The 20,155-nt window shown below is 41.0% G+C and overlaps 1 protein-coding gene across 3 annotated transcripts in view; it reads left to right on the top strand.

Moving 5' to 3' along the window:
* anxa5b (annexin A5b) overlaps nucleotides 1-17,287 on the top strand; it is a 58,537-nt gene extending 41,250 nt beyond the window's left edge. For 2 of the 3 annotated variants that reach the window (XM_060916531.1, XM_060916530.1), the window contains exons 5-13: nucleotides 8,286-8,399; nucleotides 8,522-8,612; nucleotides 8,731-8,810; nucleotides 11,219-11,269; nucleotides 11,664-11,757; nucleotides 13,099-13,194; nucleotides 14,539-14,597; nucleotides 16,615-16,749; nucleotides 16,867-17,287. In XM_060916531.1, coding sequence (XP_060772514.1) covers nucleotides 8,286-8,399; nucleotides 8,522-8,612; nucleotides 8,731-8,810; nucleotides 11,219-11,269; nucleotides 11,664-11,757; nucleotides 13,099-13,194; nucleotides 14,539-14,597; nucleotides 16,615-16,749; nucleotides 16,867-16,926 — 780 coding nt within the window. In that variant the 3' untranslated portion in view covers nucleotides 16,927-17,287. The remainder of the gene's footprint in view (nucleotides 1-8,285; nucleotides 8,400-8,521; nucleotides 8,613-8,730; nucleotides 8,811-11,218; nucleotides 11,270-11,663; nucleotides 11,758-13,098; nucleotides 13,195-14,538; nucleotides 14,598-16,614; nucleotides 16,750-16,866) is intronic. The other variant, XM_060916532.1, reaches the window with a different exon arrangement.
* The last annotated feature ends 2,868 nt before the right edge of the window (nucleotides 17,288-20,155 follow it).

The following is a 20,155-nucleotide window of genomic DNA, read 5'->3' as shown; positions in this document are numbered from 1 at the left end:
GCTCTAGTGCTATCAGACAATAGATTTACTACATTTCTTTGTGTCTTTCATGCTAAAGCAAATACATGAACAGTGGCCACGAGCTTTATTATACCCCCTGCAAGCAATTTTGGTGGGGGGATATACAGGAATCACCCTGTCTGTCCGTGGGTCTTGTAAGCGCAATGCCTCCTAAACATTTGATGGATTTTGCTGAAACTTTACACAATTGTAGTACACTATCTGAAGATGTGCATGAAGCAAAATGATCCCGGTCTGATGTTTTAAAGGGGAGATAACTCCAACTTATTCCCTTACATATAGCGATGTATGATGACAGGCTCGTAAGCAGGGGGTATTCTATAGTGAGTTTACTCAGTTCTAGTTTAGAGTCAGATGAGGAAAAATATGCTCTTTACAAAATGTCCTTTTGCAGAAAATTTGACTTGGAGAATGTAATTGGATGACTAAACTTGCTGTAAAAGGAGTAGCAAATATGTGACTTGTGTATATGTTGAAAACTAAGTAAGTAGACCTTGTGTAGCTGTGGGATGCACATCTTGGAGCACAGTGTGATGACCAGGGCAATCTGTGCATCTCGCTGCATCCCGGTCTCCCCCAGGTGTCTTGGTTGTGCCTTGCTACTGGATTCGGAAGTCTGGGACAAGAGAGTGAGGTTGGCATTTACCTGCCCAGTCCTTCCTCACTATAATCCAAGTATCACGCAAGTCAGGACTAATCACAAAAAGTCCTGTGGTAATGGGAGTGGTGAACCAGCAGGTGAGGATGTGCCCACGCTGTAGTCGCAAACCTGCACACAGGCAGCTCAGGGCATAGGGTTGTGCAGCAGTGCAGTCCAGCAGCCCCCTAAGTGACCGAGCAGCCCTGTTTAGGAACACTCTCTGTTTGCCTCCACAGCATGAGGACAGAGCTAGAAAAGGTGCTCTAAACACAGCCTGCTTCAGCCAACCTTAGCCAGCAAACTGCGGCTGGATGGGATCCCACTCTAATGGTTGGCCAACAAAGAAGACAGAGAATACCACTCACCCTAGGTACTTGGAACATATGTGCCCTTTTCGATAATCCCAAAGTGGACTGACCAGAAAGGAGAACTGCTCTGGTAGCAAGACAGTTAGCCTGTTACAAGGTAGCAGCCCTCAGTGAGCGGCAACTCCTGGAAAAAGGCCAGCTGACGGAGTCTGGTAGAGGACATACCTTCTTCTGGAGTGGTCGGTGTGCTGAAGAGGGCCGTGAGGCTGGTGTTGGCTTTGCCATCAAGTCACACCTTGTGCAGAAGATCACTAGTCTTCCAGAAGGCCTCAACGATCACCTAATGACTTTGAAACTTCCACTGGATGGCAAGAAATCGGCCACCCTCATAAGTGCATACACCAACTATGACAAACTCGGATGAAAAACAAGACAAGTTTTATGAAGACCTCGGCAACATCCTGACTGCCATCCCTAAGCAGGGCAAAATAATCCTCCTTGGAGACTTTAATGCCTGGATTGGAACATACCACAAGACTTGGGAGGGCACCATTAGCAGACACTGCACTGGAAAGTGCAGTAGCAATGGACTTCTCAGAACATGCACTGCCCATGAATTGTCCATCTCCAACACCATGTTCCGTCTTCCCACATGCAGCGAAACACCGTGGATGTACCCCTGTTCTAGACATCGTCCAGTAGGTGCCAATGTCCTTCTCTGGAAGAAGGATCGGAGGGATACAAGTGTGATGAAGGTGATGTGCGGCTTGTTGGACAGATCACCGCCTGATCATAAAAAAAAAAAAAGAACCTCCATATCCAGCTGAAGACCTCCGGGACAGAAGTCTGGCAAGAGGCTAGACGTCTCCAAGTTCAGAGACCGAGCTACCTCATCCAACTTCTCCACAGACCTGGACAGTAGAGTGAGACAGACCCCATCTGGACGGGGCACTGTTGAGGAACAGTGGCTGTCTTCAAAAACACTGTTTACCAAACTGCCATAGAGCATGTCGGACCAGCCACACGAAAACACCAGGACTGGTTTGATGAAAATGTGGAAATCCAAGCTCTATTTACCTAGAAAAGTCAGCTCCTGTAATCCTACCTGAGTGACCCATCATCTAGCAAGAAGGCATCCCTCACTCAGATCCACCATACAGTACAAGCAAGGCTTGGAGAAATGCAGGACTCCTTGCTGAGCTCAAAGGCAGATGAGGTTCAGAGTTATGTGGACAGGTGGGACCTGAAGCAATTCTATGATGCACTGAAGGCTGTCTATGGTGCACAGTCCTCCTGGATCATACCCCCCACAGCGCTGATGGCCAAACACTACTTGCAGAGAAATGGCAGATACTGGAGAGATGGGCAGAAGACTCCCCCCCCCCCCCCCCCCCCCCCCCAATAGTGTACTAAACCGGCCATCCTCAATCAACAGTGAAGCCATTGCTCAACTGCCTCAGGTAGAGAGAAACCATGAGCTTGACTCCCTACCTACTTTTTCGGAAGTAAAGAAGGCTGTCTCTCAGATGTCCAGTGGCAAAGCAACAGACACAACCCCTGCTGAAGTATTCAAAGCAGCTGGACCATCCACCTTACAGCTGACCAACCTCTTCCAGACTATGTGGAATGATAGAAAAATTCCCTAAGACTTCAAAGATGCCAACACTGTCCACATCTACAAAAGGAAAGGCAACTGTCGGCTTTGTGACTACCACAGAGGAATCTCCCTCCTGTCCATCGCCAGAAAGATACTGGCCTGCGTCTTGCTCAACTGTCTGCTGGCACACTTGGAGCAAGGCTTGCTACCAAAGAGCCAGTGCAGCTTCCATGCAGGTCATGGAACTGTGGATATGATCTTTGCTGCTTGCCAACAACAGGAAAAATGCCAGGAGCAACACCGACCTTTTATACAACTTTTGGTTGATCTAACAAAGGCTTTTGACATGGTCAGCAGGGAAGGCCTGTGGCAAGTCATGGAGAAATTTGGCTGCCCTGGCAAGTTCATCACCATAGTGCAACAGTTTCATGATGACTGAGTCATGTTCTTGACAACAGAGATGACTGATGCCTTCCCAGTAACAACTGGTGTCAAACAAGGCTGTGTACTGACCATCATGCTTTTCAGCATGATGTTCAATGCTAATGGATGCCTTTGACAGCAGCAGTCTGGGAATCCACATCAAGTACTGCACTGACTTCAAGCTGTAACTAAAGTCAAGGAAACTGTTCTCAGGGACTTCCTCTTTGCAGAAGACTGTTCTCTCAATGCTGGAAATGAGCATGAGATGCAGCAGCTGATGGACCAGTTCTCAACAGCATGTAACAACTTTGGTCTGACAAGCAGTACAAAGAAGCCAGAGGTCATGCATCAGCCTGTCCACGGAAGACTATACTGGCATCCTCAAGTCACTGTCAATGGACAAATCCTGCAGATTAAGTTCACCTACCTTGGCAGTACACTCGAGCAGTTAACATCGATGAAGAGGTCAACAGCAGAATCTCCAAAGCCAGCACTGCCTTTGGCAGACTATGGAAAAACACATAGGAGTGCAAGGATATTAGCCTTACCACCAAGCTGAAGGCTTGCTGAGCAGTTGTTCTCACAACCCTATGATATGCCTGTGAGTCTTGGGCTATCTACTGGAGACATGCGAGAGAACTCTATCACTTCCACGAGATGCCTTCATAGCCTCATGCACATCTGATGACAAGAAAAGATCCCAGATACTAAAGTGCTCCAGCTTTGCCAAGCCGCTTCACCCTCTCTTGCAAAAGATGAGATGGGCTGGGCTTGTCGGCCACATGCCTGACCATCACATCCCAAAGCAACTGTTCTCAGTTGGAGGACAAAAGTGGTTCAAAGACTCTCAAATCATCATTGATGTCAACACTTGGGAACTACTTGCCCAGAGTCGATTAAAGTGGTGTAGCCAAATCAACACCAGTGCCCATAATGCTGAAAAACAAACAAAAACCCCACTGCTGCAGAGAACAAGCGTATAGCCTGGAAAATGAGCGCACACTTCGCAGAGCACCACAGCCACCCACCTGTGTACAACATGTGGGAGAGCTTTCTGGGCCCTCATTGGACTTGTTAGCCATCTGTGGACCCACCAGCCCAGTCAGTGAATCCAGGAGTCTGTGGTCATCCTCTACGACGAGGGACGAGCAACAAGTAGACCAATGTTAACCAAAATGTATGGGACAGTGGTGTCTCATCTAGAGGACAACACTGGGTAACACAAACCACCTTTTGAATGAGCAAAAATAAAAATTGTTGCTGTATGATGTTCCATCCTGGCCTTTTTAAGTATTTTGTGGAATCATGAATGGGAACTGCAGCAAGCAATAATGGAGGCCCTTTGGGGCAGGTATTACACTGCCCCATGCTCAGGAGTGTTACTATACTGAAATATAATTTGGTGTATTTATACTTGCATGAAACTCATCATTTGTACTCCTATTTCCAAAACACAAAATCTCAATGTTAGTAAACATGCCTTATATTCTTATTCGGACCATTACAATAGGCTACATACAGTAAAAATCACAAAGCTGTCTTCATCTCTCATCCAGCTAATGACTGTGCACTGTATATAAATTGCTTAGGTTAGCATCCAATCAGGTTCATTCATGTAGGGGGGGAAACAACCAAGACTTGTCAGGTCATCACTGGCCATAACTTTTATTGTAGGTTCTGAGTTTTGGAGGTGGATAAACTACCAGACTGTAGGATTGTGTGGCTTTTTTTTTTTTTTTAAATATATTGAATGTTTCAATATGCTGGACTAAACAAAGACTCCTTTTATAAAATGCGGTCCCTTTTCTTTTCCTCTGCAGAAGCCATGAACGCTATCTAATTTGGGGGGACCCACATTTGAAGAAGTTTTGCTCATTTGCTATTCTTAAATTGCTGTATTTAATCAAGCTCATCTATTTTCATTGCTAATGCCAGGTTAGATTAGCATTGAATCCAGTAGCTAATGGTAAATATTGAATATTGCCAGAATTATGAATATTGGCAAAACTGCATAGTTGCTTTAAAACAAAAATGATCTAACAGTTTAAGTAATATAACTTGTCCTTACTTTCCCTTCAGTATAATTTTGCATTATTTTTCCACTCTTGATGAATAGATACAATATAACTTCCATATTTTCCTTATAAAAATAGCCCATGTTCCTCCTTTCTGTCTGTTACTCATTACCCATTTTTTAATGGGTAATGAGTAACAGAGAAAGAGAGGCTCTTTCCCTTCAGTTTTGTCCTTGTGCTCTTCCCTTCTTCAGTCCAGTTATTGGATTAGATTTTTAATCTGTAACAAAAGGATCAATCTGGGAGTCTTGATTGTGTCTTCTTATCAGTGGCGGCTGGTAGCCTTTCAAACAGGGGAGGCTGGTCGGTTACAATATTTCCAGATTTTAAAAGAAAAAACACAAATTTTTTGCCCATACTCTTGCCTCTGATCTGGCTGATTGTTGGCAGGGTCACAAACTGTGAAATAACAGGTTCTTTTGGCCCATTAGCCTACTGTCCAATATACATGATGTTGGGGGGGGGTATATTTTAACATTTTATATTTTAAAATTGTGGCATGTTTAAAAATTGATCATTATTGAAAGCAGCTCTTTGTCAGGAACCTCAGCAGTAACAGCAGAGTGTTCTGGAATAGGCACAAGCACTGACCTTGGGGAGCCAAACATAGAGCTGGGTGCCACACATTTCATTCAGTGACACTTTCCCTATATTTTACTTATTTTGACTGAGATGTTTTATTGACAATTTTGATAACCCTTCACTTTTAATCCAGGTCTGTAGTGTGAAATGTTCTCGGCTGTGTTTTTGTTTAAAAATGTTTTCCAAATTGTAGCTGTGTTTAATTCATATCCAGAAAAATATATATTCCAATATAATATACTCTGCATAAACATTTTAAATAGATTCTATATTTTTGGTCCATCCATGACATATTACTAAAGTAGCCTATTTACTGTTGATGTGGGTCACTTGCTGTTAGCCAATTCACTTTCTCGTACCAGGAGAGCTGAAAGGAACGAGTATTATTCCCTACCTTTTTCACCAAGTCAATTTGAGGCGTTGGTCTACCCTGCTCTTTAATTTTAATTTTTTCCTCGAAAGGAAGACTGGCAAATGGCTTCGCCAAAATTTTAAATCAACAATGCTTGGCATCCGTGCGCAGCTTTCTTGCTAGCTGACTAGCCCCCTCAAGTTCAAGTTCAGTCACTCAAATAAACGAAGTTTCTGGAACTAAGATAGCAAACTTGACAACACTATATTTACACTTTATTTACAATGAAAATATATACAAACTAAAAAAAACTGGTAGAAACTGTATGTACAGTAATGAATGAAATCAAAATGTAAGCTGATCTCTTAGAATACACCACAGCACTTGTGAATCCGCATGGGACTGAACTGAAATTCACCGCTGCCTGTCTATATTTGAAACGAGCTGTCAATCAAAGAAAATATCCGGCTGCTTTCACCAATCAGTCTTCTCGCGGAAAGCTTTGCCATGTCCCTCCCACTGTGAGGCTGGGAGTCCGTGGGGCGGGCGTTTTCGCAGTATTTGTCAAATAACCGTCTTGCATTTTGATATTGAAAAGCGCATAGCTCCCAAATGCCACTGAAGTCCACTGAGGCTGGGCTGCATCGCGTTGTCACGAAGGGGGGAAAAAAAACTCACGCACACATTAGGCGAACTGGGGAAAGTTATAACGGAATGATTTCGCACTGTAGTTGGGTTGAGCACATTTCTATGATTCTGGATCTGAAATAGCAATGTTATAAGGTCGGCTATAACATCAGCCTAGCGCAATTCATCCTACATGATGTTCGTCATTTTTAGAGGAGGCTGAGCCTCCCTCATTGTCTTGGAGCAATCGCCCGTGCTTCTGATGGACTCATTGATGACCCAGTTGCTGACTATATAAATGATTCCATTGTAAAAGAGAGCAAATAGAAACTAGGACACTTGGTGTATACCTCCGCCAAGCCAAATACAATCAACATCTAAATCAAATCCATTCACTACTTTTCCAGTTACGTTGGAAACTGGCTTTAAAAAAAAAAATCCTGGAGCCGCATACATATCCGGATTTGTATAAAAATCTAATCAATTGTTCCTTGGCCAATGGCCCACCTTTCCACCAAAATTTATCAATCCATTCACTAGTTTGAGTTATGTTGGGAAAAGGCAGACAAACAAACGAAGGCAAAAACATAACCTCCTCCAACAAAGTTGGTGGAAAGGAGTAGAGAACCTGAGAATTAAATGGAAGCCTTTTTCAGAATTTGCCTGGATTACAACTGGAAAGGAACTTTTTTTTTTGTTTGTTTAATAGATGAGTCATTTTGGGAATTATTAATTGGTAGGTCAATACTGTACATGAACAGGCCCATGTTGTATTGATGGTTAAACTAGCCTAATGATTAAACCATTTTAGGGATAGTTTTCTATTTTTATGTACAGTGAAGAAAGCTTGTAATTACCGATGATCTCTTTCACACCACCAAATTAACCCTTAAATGTATGGGTGTTTTTGTTAAAATTCGTATCTCGAACTTACTGAGCTGCAAACTTTCTCACATTGACTGTGGTACAAATGAAGCAGTAAAGTTCATAACTAAAGATGTTTGTGTGTATATGTGTGGTGTTACTTATATATTTTTTTAAACCAGGATGTAGGCTATATCGAACTATACAGAAAAATTGTACATTTTGTTGACGTACCTAACAAGTGTGGTGCCTTTTTTTTTTTTTTAAAGGTTAAATAGGTTTACTTAGAAGTTTGTAGGTCCATACTGTACTTCACAATTGCAAACAATTAGGTTCTATGAAGGTCAAGACCTTACATTGAGTGAGGAATGAAGACAACTACAGGGCATGTTTATCTGGTGGTTGTATGTCAGATGATGGAAATGTTAAGAGTAAAAAGTGTAACAACGTAACGTAGCTGATTCATTTGTGCTTGTGAATTGATTTATTGCTTTAATGGAGTCAATTTTTAAAAAAATGACTTGCAAACAAGAATCAACTCATGACCATTCAGATGAGTTATTTGTTATAGAATTGGTGAAATCAGGATTGAGTGCCACCCAAAAAAAGACATTTTGATTGAGTGATGCATATGAAATGATTCACTTAACTAACTTTAGAGAGTCATTCAGGAAGCAGAGATTGTCTTCCTTTCTACTCTCAACTTTCTCTTATCTAACTTATTGGTTCCATTTATATCTATAATCTGTGAATACATCAGGTCTTTTGTTTGAAGTAGTAGTTTCACATCTTCTAGGATTTGGTGAGTGACCTGCAGTCGGAGCTGACAGGGACATTTGAGACCTTGATCGTGGCTCTACTGGACACGTCTACAATGTATGATGTGAAGTGTCTGAAGAATGCCGTTCAGGTACGCACATGCACTTGTATGTGGTTATATGGATGCGCGCGCACACCTAGCTCAGTCTGAAAACTTGTTGTGGGGTTAATTTTTTTTTATTTTTTTATTTTTTTTTTTTTATTTCTCCCTAGGGTGCAGGAACATGTGAAAATGTTTTGATTCGTATCCTGGGTTCAAGAACTTGCCATGAGATTCACGAGATCAATAAGGCCTACAAGGAGGGTATGAGACTCATTTTTAATCTTTTGTATCAGGGCAAGTTACAGATTACAGTGCTGATTGTGTATAAATGGTTTTAAGGCTCAGGGCTTGGCTTGAATAAAAATTGTGTATGTGTTAGAGTATGGTAACAGCCTGGAGGATGATGTGACTGGTGACACTGGTGGAGCCTTCAGGCAGATGCTGGTCGTTTTGCTGCAGGTAATGTTATGAGTCAGCTGTGTGTGTGTGTGTGTGTGTGTGTGTGAGAGAGAGATGTATATAAAAATAAAATTACACACACACAGTGGTGCTTGAAAGTTTGTGACCCCTTTAGAATTGTCTATTTCTGCATAAATATGACCTAAAACATAAGATTTTCACAAGTCCTAAAAGTAGATAAAGAGAACCCAGTTAAACAAATGAGACAAAAATATTATACTTTTATTTATTGAGGAAAATGATCCAATGTTATGTATCTGTGAGTGGCAAAAGTATGTGAACCTTTGCTTTCAGTATCTGTTGTGACCCCCTTGTGCAGCAGTAACTGCAACCAAACATTTCTGGTAATTGTTGATCAGTCCTGCACACCGGCTTGGAGGAATTTTAGCCCATTCCTCTGTACAGAACAGCTTCAACTCTGGGATGTTGGTGGGTTTCCTCACATGAACTGCTCGCTTCAGGTCCTTCCACAGCATTTCGATTGGATTAAGGTCAGGACTTTGACTTGGCTATTCCAAAACATTAACTTTTATTCTTCTTTAACCATTCTTTGGTAGAACAACTTGTGTACTCGGGGTCGTTGCCTTGCTGCATGACCCACCTTCTCTTGAGATTCAGTTCATGGACTGATGTCCTCACATTTTCCTTTAGAATTCCCTGGTATAATTCAGAATTCATTGTTCCATCAATGTTAGCAAGCTGTCCTGGCCCAGATGCAGCAAAACGGGTCCAAACCTTGATACTACCAACCCCATGTTTCACAGATGGGAAGGTTTTTATACTGGAATGCAGTGTTTTCCTTTCTCCAAACATAACACTTCTCATTTAAACCAAAAAGTTCTATTTTGGTCTCATCCATCCACAAAACACTTTTCCAATAGCCTTCTGGCTTGTCCACATGATCTTTAGCAAACTGCAGATGAGCAGCAATGTTCTTTTTGGAGAGCAGTGGCTTTCTCCTTGCAACCCTGCCATGCACACCGTTGTTCAGTGTTCTGATGGTGGACTCATGAAAATTAACATTAGCCAATGTGAGAGAGGCCTTCAGTTGCTTAGAAGTTACCCTGGGGTCCTTTGTGACCTTGCCGACTATTACACGCCTTGCTCTTGGAGTGATCTTTGTTGGTCGACCACTCCTGGGGAGGGTAACAGTGGTCTTGAATTTCCTCTATTTGTACACAATCTGTCTGACTGTGGATTGGTGGAGATGGTTTTGTAACTTTTTCCAGTGTGATGAGCAGCATCAACACTTTTTTTTTTTTTTTTTCTGAGGTCCTCAGAAATCTCCTTTGTTCATGCCATTATGCACTTCCACAAACATGTTGTGAAGCTCAGGCTTTGGTAGATCCCTGTTCTTTAAATAAAACAGGGTGCCCACTCTCACCTGATTTTCAATCAATGGGATGACAATCACCCGACTCTAATTCAACAGTTACTGGAAACATTTAGCTGCAGTTATTGCTGCACAAGGGGGTCACACCAGATACTGAAAGTAAAGGTTTGCATGCTTTTGCCACTCGCAGATATGTAATATTGGATCACTTTCCTCAAATAAATGACCAAGTATAATAACTTCTCATTTGTTTAACCGGGTTCACTTTATCCACTTTTAGGACTTGCATGAAAATCTGATGTTTTAGGTCATATTTATGCAGAAATGTAGAAAATTCTAAAGGGTTCACAAACTTTCAAGCACCACTGTGTGTGTTGTGTTAAAGGCAGGATGGATAACTTGTTTTCAAAGCATGCTTTGTTAGATTTCTTGAAATTCTCTTCAAAGTAAATACTCTGAAAATAAAAACAAATGTCGTGTGGGAGTCATAGGGCTGTAAACAGCCCCTCTAATCGTTTCATTTGGTCTGAATGAAATGATTGGATGGCCTACCTGTCTGTCCACCTGCGAGCACTCTGCCTGTCCACTCATTGCGTGTGACTGAAGGCTTCAGCAAGGCTAGAGAGATGTATTGTGAGCTAGTCAACAGTTTGTAAGTACTAACAATAGCCATGCTCATTGTTTACGTTCATTATGTTAATATTAGGTGCTTTCTTACATGTGAAATTAGATGAGGTAGTTGGATATGACAATGATGTGCTAAGCTCCTTGCCTCAGTGCTCTCTTGTGGACTTGTCCTCCAGCAGTAGTCAGGCAGTGCACGTTCATTTGTTTTGGAGAAATTACTTTAGAGGGAGCGGGTGGGATTTTTCCCTTTCAAAATCTAGCTTATCTTGTCTCTAGCCACTCTATCCTGTTCTACAGGGTCGCAGGCAAGCTGGAGCCTATCCCAGCTGATGCTGGTTTCTCCAAAATTACCTACTCTACCTTTTAATGATGAAGTAATGATTGCATTATGTTAAATTACCATATAATACACCATTTTCTATCTTAACGTAAATAATTTTGGTTTTAGGCAAGCAGAGAGCGGGGTGTACAAGAGGCCATCGTACAAAGCGATGCCCAGGTATGGACTGATTTTGGAAAAGCAAAATATGAAATAAGACACTATAGCAGCGTGGAAAGTACTGCCATCTTGTGGTGTATGAATGTTTAAATCCATCAGCAGTTTGCAGTTAGTGTTGTAGCTCCCTCTACTGATCTCTGTAAACAGACTTGGAATGATACCAAAATAGATATGCAATAAAACAGTTGAGTTTCTGTAAAGTTAAAGGTTTTGGGGTTTTTTTTGGAGGGGGGGGAGACCGATGCCAGTGAAATTGTTGAAATATGTAACTTTTTTTTTTTTTTTAAATTTAATTTAAAAGAATATGCTTAACTAGTATACCTCCCATGAAAATGAGTTACTGGAGTTTAAAGCAGTGGTCACACCAGATGCAATGTGTGTGTGTGTGATGCAGGCCCTCTTTGAAGCAGGAGAAAAGAAGTTTGGTACAGATGAAGAAAAATTTATCACTATTTTGGGGAACCGCAGTGCTGAACATCTTAGGAAAGGTATTCTCTCTCTCTCTCTCTCTCTCTCTCTCTCTCTCTTTTTCTCTCTCTCCCCCATGCGTACGTGTGTGTTGGCACAAGAATTATTGGCACCCTTCCTAACCAACTGCATATGACAGTCATTCCCATATGACTTATTTTTATGTCCATGCAGGGGACAAATACGCTGTTTTAAAAAGTGTATTCATTAACTTTTTTTTTAATTTGGCTTTGATCATTTCCTGTTTCTGTGGGCTAAAATGAGGTTGTACAGGTCCCCATGGTCACATGTCACTTTGGGGGGGAGGAACCAAATAACTGTCAAAACAAACTATTATAAATACATTTGACCAAGTTATGGAAAATCCTGAAGTACATATTGTGAAAATGAATGAATCAATTAGTTTATGGAATTCAATCACTTTTAGTGTTTAGGAGTCAAAACCTTGAATGTAAGTGAATTACCAATCATTAGATGTGTGTGTGAACTGAATTCAACTAAAGCAAAGTCAGGTCTGCTTAAATATCTGAGAAACAAAAGAATTATTTACTATAAGATAATCAAGAAATTTGGCTTATTGTTTTATTGTAGGGTGTATGGTATTAAGTTAAAATACTGAGAATTAAAAAAAAGAGACAATTTTAAATAATATGCAAGAAAAACAAATTAAATAATCTCACAACTTGTTGGGGTATTCATACTAATGGATATTTTAAAAATGTATGCAATTCAAAACCCCATTAAGCACAAGTTCTGTTTGGCTTCAGCTTTACTTCACATTTGAAATTTGAAATTGTCAAGATGAACCTTTGGTGCATTTTTGGTGAAAAACAGGGAATGAATACAAGAAAAGGCCCCAAAGGCTCTGTTAAATATCCTGTAGCATTATTGATGCTTTGTGTCTGGTGGCCTGGGGTTAAAATTCATGTGCAAATTGTTGGCATCATGAATTCTACAGCGTACCAGGGTATTTCAATCCAAAACCTGAACTCCAGTCTCTGTGTGAGACTGAGGAAGACCATGCTGAGTCAGAGACCATTTCTATGTCTGGGTTTTTCCAGTGAGTTTCTAGAGGAATATGAATAGTTTGTGTATATTTGTGTGTGTGTGTGTGTATATATATATATATATATACACACACACACACACACACACACACACACACACACACATATATACACAAACCTCCCTTTGGTTGAGGCCACACCCACTTTGTGTTTAAATCCAGATGCATTTGAGTATTTGGAGCACTAAACAGATGCAGATCAGTTGTTCTTGTGTTACACCCCTATGTCTGAGTTTTGCTTGGTCTCATTTTGTCCTATGCACTGATTGATGGCTTGTGTTTTGTATTTTTGCAGTGTTTACTGAGTATATGAAACTGGCTGGATTTCAGATTGAAGAGAGTATTTCGAGAGAAACCTCTGGAACCCTGAAAGAATTGCTGCTGGCTGTGGGTAAGACACGTGTACACGCACAAAACTATTACACTGCAAAAAATGGCCTTTCAAAAATAAGAAATAAAAGATTAAAACAAAGCATATTTGCTTGAATCAGGTGAAAAAAATCTGCCGGAACTAGTCAAATTTGACTTGGTAAGATTTCTTGAAGTAAGATGAAAAATCTAACCTGTTTTTAGATGAAATAATTCCAAAATAAGATTGGGGAACTTATTATGCGAGATCTGATTAACTCAAAATAGTTCTTTATAACAAGATCGTACTTCTTACATTTAACCATTCAAGTCATTTTTATTTATTTCATTTTAAGGGTATTTCATTTTAAATTCATGACAAAGTCTTAGCAGTAAAAACTGAATTCAAGATAAATATACTAATATTAGGATTGTTAAATTCTACAACTAAGCATTGCTAGCTTAAAAGATTCTCCTTTTGTGACCTGTAATTAGTAAAATACTCTAGATATGAGACCAGAGACTATCTTGAATCAAGTTGACGACACGTGTAGCATTGCAACAAGTTTATTTTTTTCCCATTTCAACATTAAAACATCTCTTAAGATTCCACTTCCCCAGGACCTCAGGCACCAAAAAAATAAATAAAATAAAATAAAGTCTACGCATTTTGACTTGCAGTGCTTACACAACGCCAAAGCAACAGTGCATTTTGGGGGCACTGACTATTCATGTGTACGAGGGGTTTACAAGATCAGGCACAAAAAAAAAAAAAACGCTGAACTTAACTCGCAGCATTCCAAAAAGACCTCACTAAAATGCCCTCCACTCACTCATAACCTTTTTGAAGGCACTTGTCTGGTCTAGAGTATGTACAGCATCTAGAAGGAGCTCACTCTGAATGACTGAGAAAACAGTCGCAGTAAACCTAGGATATGTAAGGTGGAGTTGAATTGTAATGAAAGATTCAAAGATTTCAGTAAAGTTCATTTATTCCCAAAACAAGCATACTTTTTTTTTTTTCTTGAAACAAGATTAACCGCGTTTGACAAATGTCCAAAATGTACGTACTTGTTTTTAAAAAAACTTGTTTTTTCAAAGGTGCTCCAAATAAGACTTTTTCAAGACATTGTCTATACAAGATTTTCAAGATGGACTGTCTAAAAACTAGCCTTTCTAGCTAAATGAGGTTTTGCTTGTTGGGCAATTATGTCTTTTTATAATAAGGGTGGCTAGATGAAAATGGACAAATAAGCTTCCTAAGATTTTTATTTTTTGCAGTGTAGTTCGCATCCTAAAATACAGTCTACCTTTTCTTCTCCCCTCTAACTTCTCTCATCTTTCACATTGTGTACTTTCTTTCTTTTGCATTTATTCTCTCTTACAGTAAAGAGTGCCAGAAGTGTTCCTGCTTATTTAGCGGAGTGTCTGTATTATGCAATGAAGGTAAGCAATTGGATTTATCCCAAATGTTGAAATTCATGCTCTGATTTTTCCGATTACTACATCATCCATTTTAAGAAATATACCAAATATATCATAGTTTTTGGTCTTTATATAGTATGGTGTAATTTGAGTGGCTGAGGGACTGTGGGAACAATGCACTATCCATTAATCCATCCATCCATTATCTGTAGCCATTTATCCTGTGCAGGGTCATGGGCAAGCTGGAGCCTATCCCAGCTGACTATGGGTGAAGGGTGGGGTACATCTTCATTTCAGGGCTGACACATACAATCATTCACACCTATGGTCAATTCAGAGTCACCAATTAGCCTAACCTGCATGTCTTTGGACTGTGGGGGGGGAAACCGGCGCAAACCCATGCAGACATGTGGAGAACATGCAAACTCCACACAGAAAGGCGGGCCGCTGGGCTTGAACCCAGAACCTATTTGCTGTGAGGCGACAGTGCTAACCACTACACCATCGTGCCACCCACAATACACTATGGACATGTTTATATATTCCTAATTTGCTAGCATCTTCTGCTTTAACCTTCCAAGCCAGGGTGTTGGATCCAGATGCAGAGGCCTCACTGTTTTCCTATTCATTTCAGTGTGGTTACTGAATGAGTGAATAATGTGCTTTTAAGATGAATGAATAACTGAATATATTTGGGACTTTAAGGAGTTAATTGCAGCTTGGGCCACACCAATTAAATTAGTTGGTTCTCGGATTTTTTTTCAGGAAAAATATGAAACGAGCGGGCGAAATAAAAATAAAATTTAGAAAAATGCTCTGATGGTAAAATTAGCGGTGGAAATGGACCAAACAATACAGGCAAACCAGTAAACAGAATTTCAACACACCTGTCAAAGATTTTACGCTTCTGTTCACTGAATATCCTAACAATCACAAACGCAGGCTTTGCAGGATTCCCCTCCACAGGCATGTTTCCTTTTCTGTTGGCGGGAGTTTGATTTTGATTTTTTTCATTTTGCATTTTCTTCAAGCGGCGATTCCGAGAACCAACTAATTCAATTGGTGTGGCCTTGGTTTAAAAAAACAAAACACTTTTTGTGATGGTCTGAGTTTTCTGACTAGTTCTTCTTTGAAGCACTTCCATCTGGGATACACTCTATATTATGGCCTGACTGATGTGAATATTTTGATACCAACACATTATTTGAACAATAACGAATGTGTTTTTAAAAAGTTATTCTAATTACTTACATTAGCCAGTATAATTTTATATAATCAAAAGTCTCTGAGAATGGCAGAAAGCCTGTGGAATCTTAATATCAGATTTGTTTGGACAAAATGATATCAGTCAGGCACGCTCTCTGGGCTGTATTCAGAGTTAGCCAAAATCAGAGGCGTGATTTGGACTTCATACAGTACTTGAACCCATTTTCTTGCAAGATATGAGCTCAAACAAGGAGCAGTAAAATAGTTTGTGATGCACAATACATCACGCTGAAATGTGTTGGACATCTGAGAAGGCCGCATCTTAATCTGTGGCCTCATCTCACAAGCTTCTAAAAAGTAACCCAGTAACGTCCGAGGCTACACATGAGTTTTATATTTGTAAATCCTGGGGGGGGTGCAAGTTGCTGATTCTTGATACAGCCCTACGCGGAGTCAATGCATGAATACCCAGTCGCTGCTTTAAATTATTTCACTGATGCAGGTTTCCTTCTGATGTTAACATTTGGATGCTTTCTCTTCTATTTGTCTGTTAACTCAACCTGAATCAGAGCGATATTTACTACTTTTGGTTTTCTGTTTGGTCTGATATGGTGAGGGGTGTGAAAGGGCCAAGTGCAAATCCTGTGTTCTGCCCAAATGAACCGCACTGGTGTAGTAAACACAAGGGTTTGATTCAAACATTCTAAGTACTGCAGGCGTGAAAGTGAAATCCAGTGTTTTAGTTTTTGATTTTGAATAGCCACTTAAACAGAATTGTGTATTTTTGAAATTTCAACATGTATACCTCCTTTACCATCAACATGCAAATCAGCCATCTCCACAGGGCACAGGAACGGACGATAAAGCGCTGATCGAGATCATGGTGTCGCGCAGTGAAATCGACCTGCTGGATATACGTGCGGAGTTCAGAAAGATGTTTGCCACTTCTCTGTACAAAATGATTCAGGTGAATACACTTTTTTCCAAATTTGTCATTTGATATTGAAGTGATATTGTTTAAATTGCAGTACACTAATGCTTACAAACTATATCCTTCCCTCTCTCTTGTTACTCTTGATTACAGGGTGATACCTCTGGTGATTATCGTAAAACTCTGCTTTTGTTGTGTGGCGGTGATGATTAACACTGCTGCTGGACCTACAAACATGAATTGCAATTCAATATTCACACTTAATAAATATTTTTTTGGCAATTTGTTCTTTATACATGTTACTAATAGCAATGCTTAGTAACTCGTTATTGATAATCCACAATAATGAAAGCAATTTTAATATCAGGCGGGCTTTTTGGGGGGGGGGGTGCTATAGGATGCTTGTAATTGTGTAGTGGTCCAAAATTTGTGAAAGAAAGTAAAGGGGGGGAAGCAGGTTGTTTTTGTAATGGTGCTGCAAAATCAAAGTCTCAGTGAAGTGGATAATATTGCTATCTGATTTCTTATACTGTTTAAACACAAATAAATAAACCTTATGGGCATTTTATAAAAATGGTATGAAATAACCCTTTTTTTTTGGGGGGGGGGGTGGAGGAATAAACTACTGTTTCTTGAGAGGAATTTTGGCCTCGTGTCAACAACCTTGTGTGGCTCCCTATCAAGTCTTGTCACTTTTTTTTTTGGGGGGAAGAGTGGTGACTTATCCATGTAGTAAATTGGTAATAAAGCCACACAAACACCCATCCTTTCAAATCATCACTGACCAAGTTTTTTTTTTTTTTAGCTGCAAACAAACTTCAGTGTGTGTATAAAAAAAAAAAAAAGAGAGAAAATGCTTCAATTTGTACGCATAATTTTATTGCGCACGACAAGCCTGTTTCGAGAGCGACTTGTGCTCTCAGGTGCGGCAAGAATATCGATACACAGCTGCTTTTATACTCAAAAGGTGTTAGCTAAAATAAACCTACTAGCGTGCCGGCATGCACTGGCTAGTTCATTGCGCTTACGGTATTTAGCGTGCCTAGATGTGGTTTGCATACAATATAATTTTCTGTGAAGCACAAGTTATAGCGCTTAGTGCTATTATATGCCGGGGCGCGTGCTATAATGTCCCATGTCAGTGTGTAATTTTCTCTGGATTCCTTTAGAATCCATATGTTTGCTCAGCTCTGTCGCGTGACGCTTGCCCACGTGACGAAATGACGCAGTGTGGTTGTAGCGTGACTTGAATGTATCCCCTGTAAGCCCGATATAGGTTTCCTTACTGCGCTCGTTCTCAACGGTGGCTTGGTAAATAACGTTCTTTGTAAGACATGCACCGTTGAGGAGGCAGGTCGTCTTATTGCGGCGGTTACACATCTTGGGCGGCTCCGATGTTTCCGTCAGTATTTTCTTGTTGTGTGCGCTGATTTTGGCGGCCAGACTTGGCATACAGGAATAACTCAACTTGAGGGTGTTCTTGTTGAAAATCCTGGCCAGGGGATGCCCACGTCTAAAGCAATCCTTGATTGTCGCGAGGAATTTTCTCCCCACTGAAAATAATAATAGATGCAAACAAAAAAGTGGTTAATTTTTTGGATGTGACTAGATCTCATCTCATTATCTCTAGCCGCTTTATCCTTCTCCAGGGGCGCAGGCAAGCTGGAGCCTATCCCAGCTGACTACGGGCGAAAGGCGGGGTACACCCTGGACAAGTCGCCAGGTCATCACAGGGCTAACACATAGACACAGACAACCATTCACATTCACACCTACGGTCAATTTAGAGTCACCAGTTAACCTAACCTGCATGTCTTTGGACTGTGGGGGAAACCGGAGCACCCGGAGGAAATCCACGCGGACACGGGGAGAACATGCAAACTCCACACAGAAAGACCCTCGCCGGCCCCGGGGCTCGAACCCAGGACCTTCTTGCTGTGAGGCGACAGCGCTAACCACTACACCACCGTGCCGCCCTGACTAGATCTTAATAAGCAATCGTATGAGCCCTACGCTAAACCTAACAATATCCCACTGTATGTACATAAGGAAAGCAACCACCCCCCTACCATCACCAAGAACATTCCAGTAGGGGTATACAAACGCCTTAACGAAATATCTTCGTCCGCCGAATGCTTTGACAGAGCGGCGCCACGATACCAACATGCCCTTGACAGTAGAGACTATGGGCACCACCTACGCTTTGATGCGGCCAACGCCCAAAGAATCTGCGCCAGACGAAATCGTGGCCGGAAGATAACGTGGTTTAACCCCCTTTACAACAAACAGGTCAAAACAAACGTGGAGAGAAAATTCCTCGCAACAATCAAGGATTGCTTTAGATGTGGGTATCCCCTGGCCAGGATTTTCAACAAGAACACCCTACAGTTGAGTTATTCCTGTATGCCAAGTCTGGCCACCAAAATCAGTGCACACAACAAGAAAATACTGACGGAAACATCGGAGCCGCCCAAGATGTGTAACTGCCACAATAAGACGACCTGCCCCCTCAACGGTGCTTGTCTTACAAAGAATGTTATTTACAAAGAATGTTATTTACCAAGCCACCGTTGAGCGCGGTAAGGAAACCTATAGAGGATGTGCAGTCACGTGACCCGTCCGTGTTTACTCCGCCATATTGGATGGCTTCAGGATTGTTTACCTTGCACGAGCGTAATGGATCCAGGGAGTAATCTCCAAGAAAATTCGGAAAATACCCCATCTACATCGCACGATAACTTGTCTAAGTTTGTTCAGCATCTTGAAGGTGACGTGAGGCAGCGTTACGTGGAAAAGTGTTCCAGGTTTGGGATTGCAGATCCGTACAACTTGCCGCAATCCTTGTTCAGTGAAATTCGGAGCTGCGGTGCCGGCGATTTGCCCAATCTGACCTACCACGACATTTACAATTTTCTTGTTAATCGTGAATCGTGTTACACTGGCAAAGCCCTCAAAGCTTACAAGAGCCTGGAAGCTTATAAATATTTTGTTGCGGGATGGGTATCCCAACTATACCTCTGGAAGGTTCCGAAGAAGAATGTCTACTTGATAACCTCACGGGTAAGTGGCATTAAGGCATTTATCATAAAGAGACTATGCAGGACATTTTATCATAATGTTCGAAATCTAAACTCAGTTCCAGATAATGACAGGGTTGTAAATATGTATATTTTTTGTCTGAAAAAAATATCACACATCACCGCTATCTTTATCTGTGCAGAATTATTATTGAATTAGAAGATTACACCTACTTGATATGAAGTGTTCACTACAAATTCGGCTGGTAGAACTGGGGTTCCAGTTTTCTCTTCGCACAGCGGACACCCATTTTGCGCGTCTCTCCTTGTCTGCGGGGAATCTATAAAATGACAGGCCCCCCTTTTGGCCCTGTCTATTGGTACAACCAAATGCTGAACAAGATATAACCATTCTCGAAAGATCT

This window comes from Neoarius graeffei, chromosome 3 (assembly GCF_027579695.1).
Source record: "Neoarius graeffei isolate fNeoGra1 chromosome 3, fNeoGra1.pri, whole genome shotgun sequence".
Lineage (NCBI taxonomy): Eukaryota > Metazoa > Chordata > Actinopteri > Siluriformes > Ariidae > Neoarius > Neoarius graeffei.
This window is presented reverse-complemented; position numbering and strand designations above follow the sequence as displayed.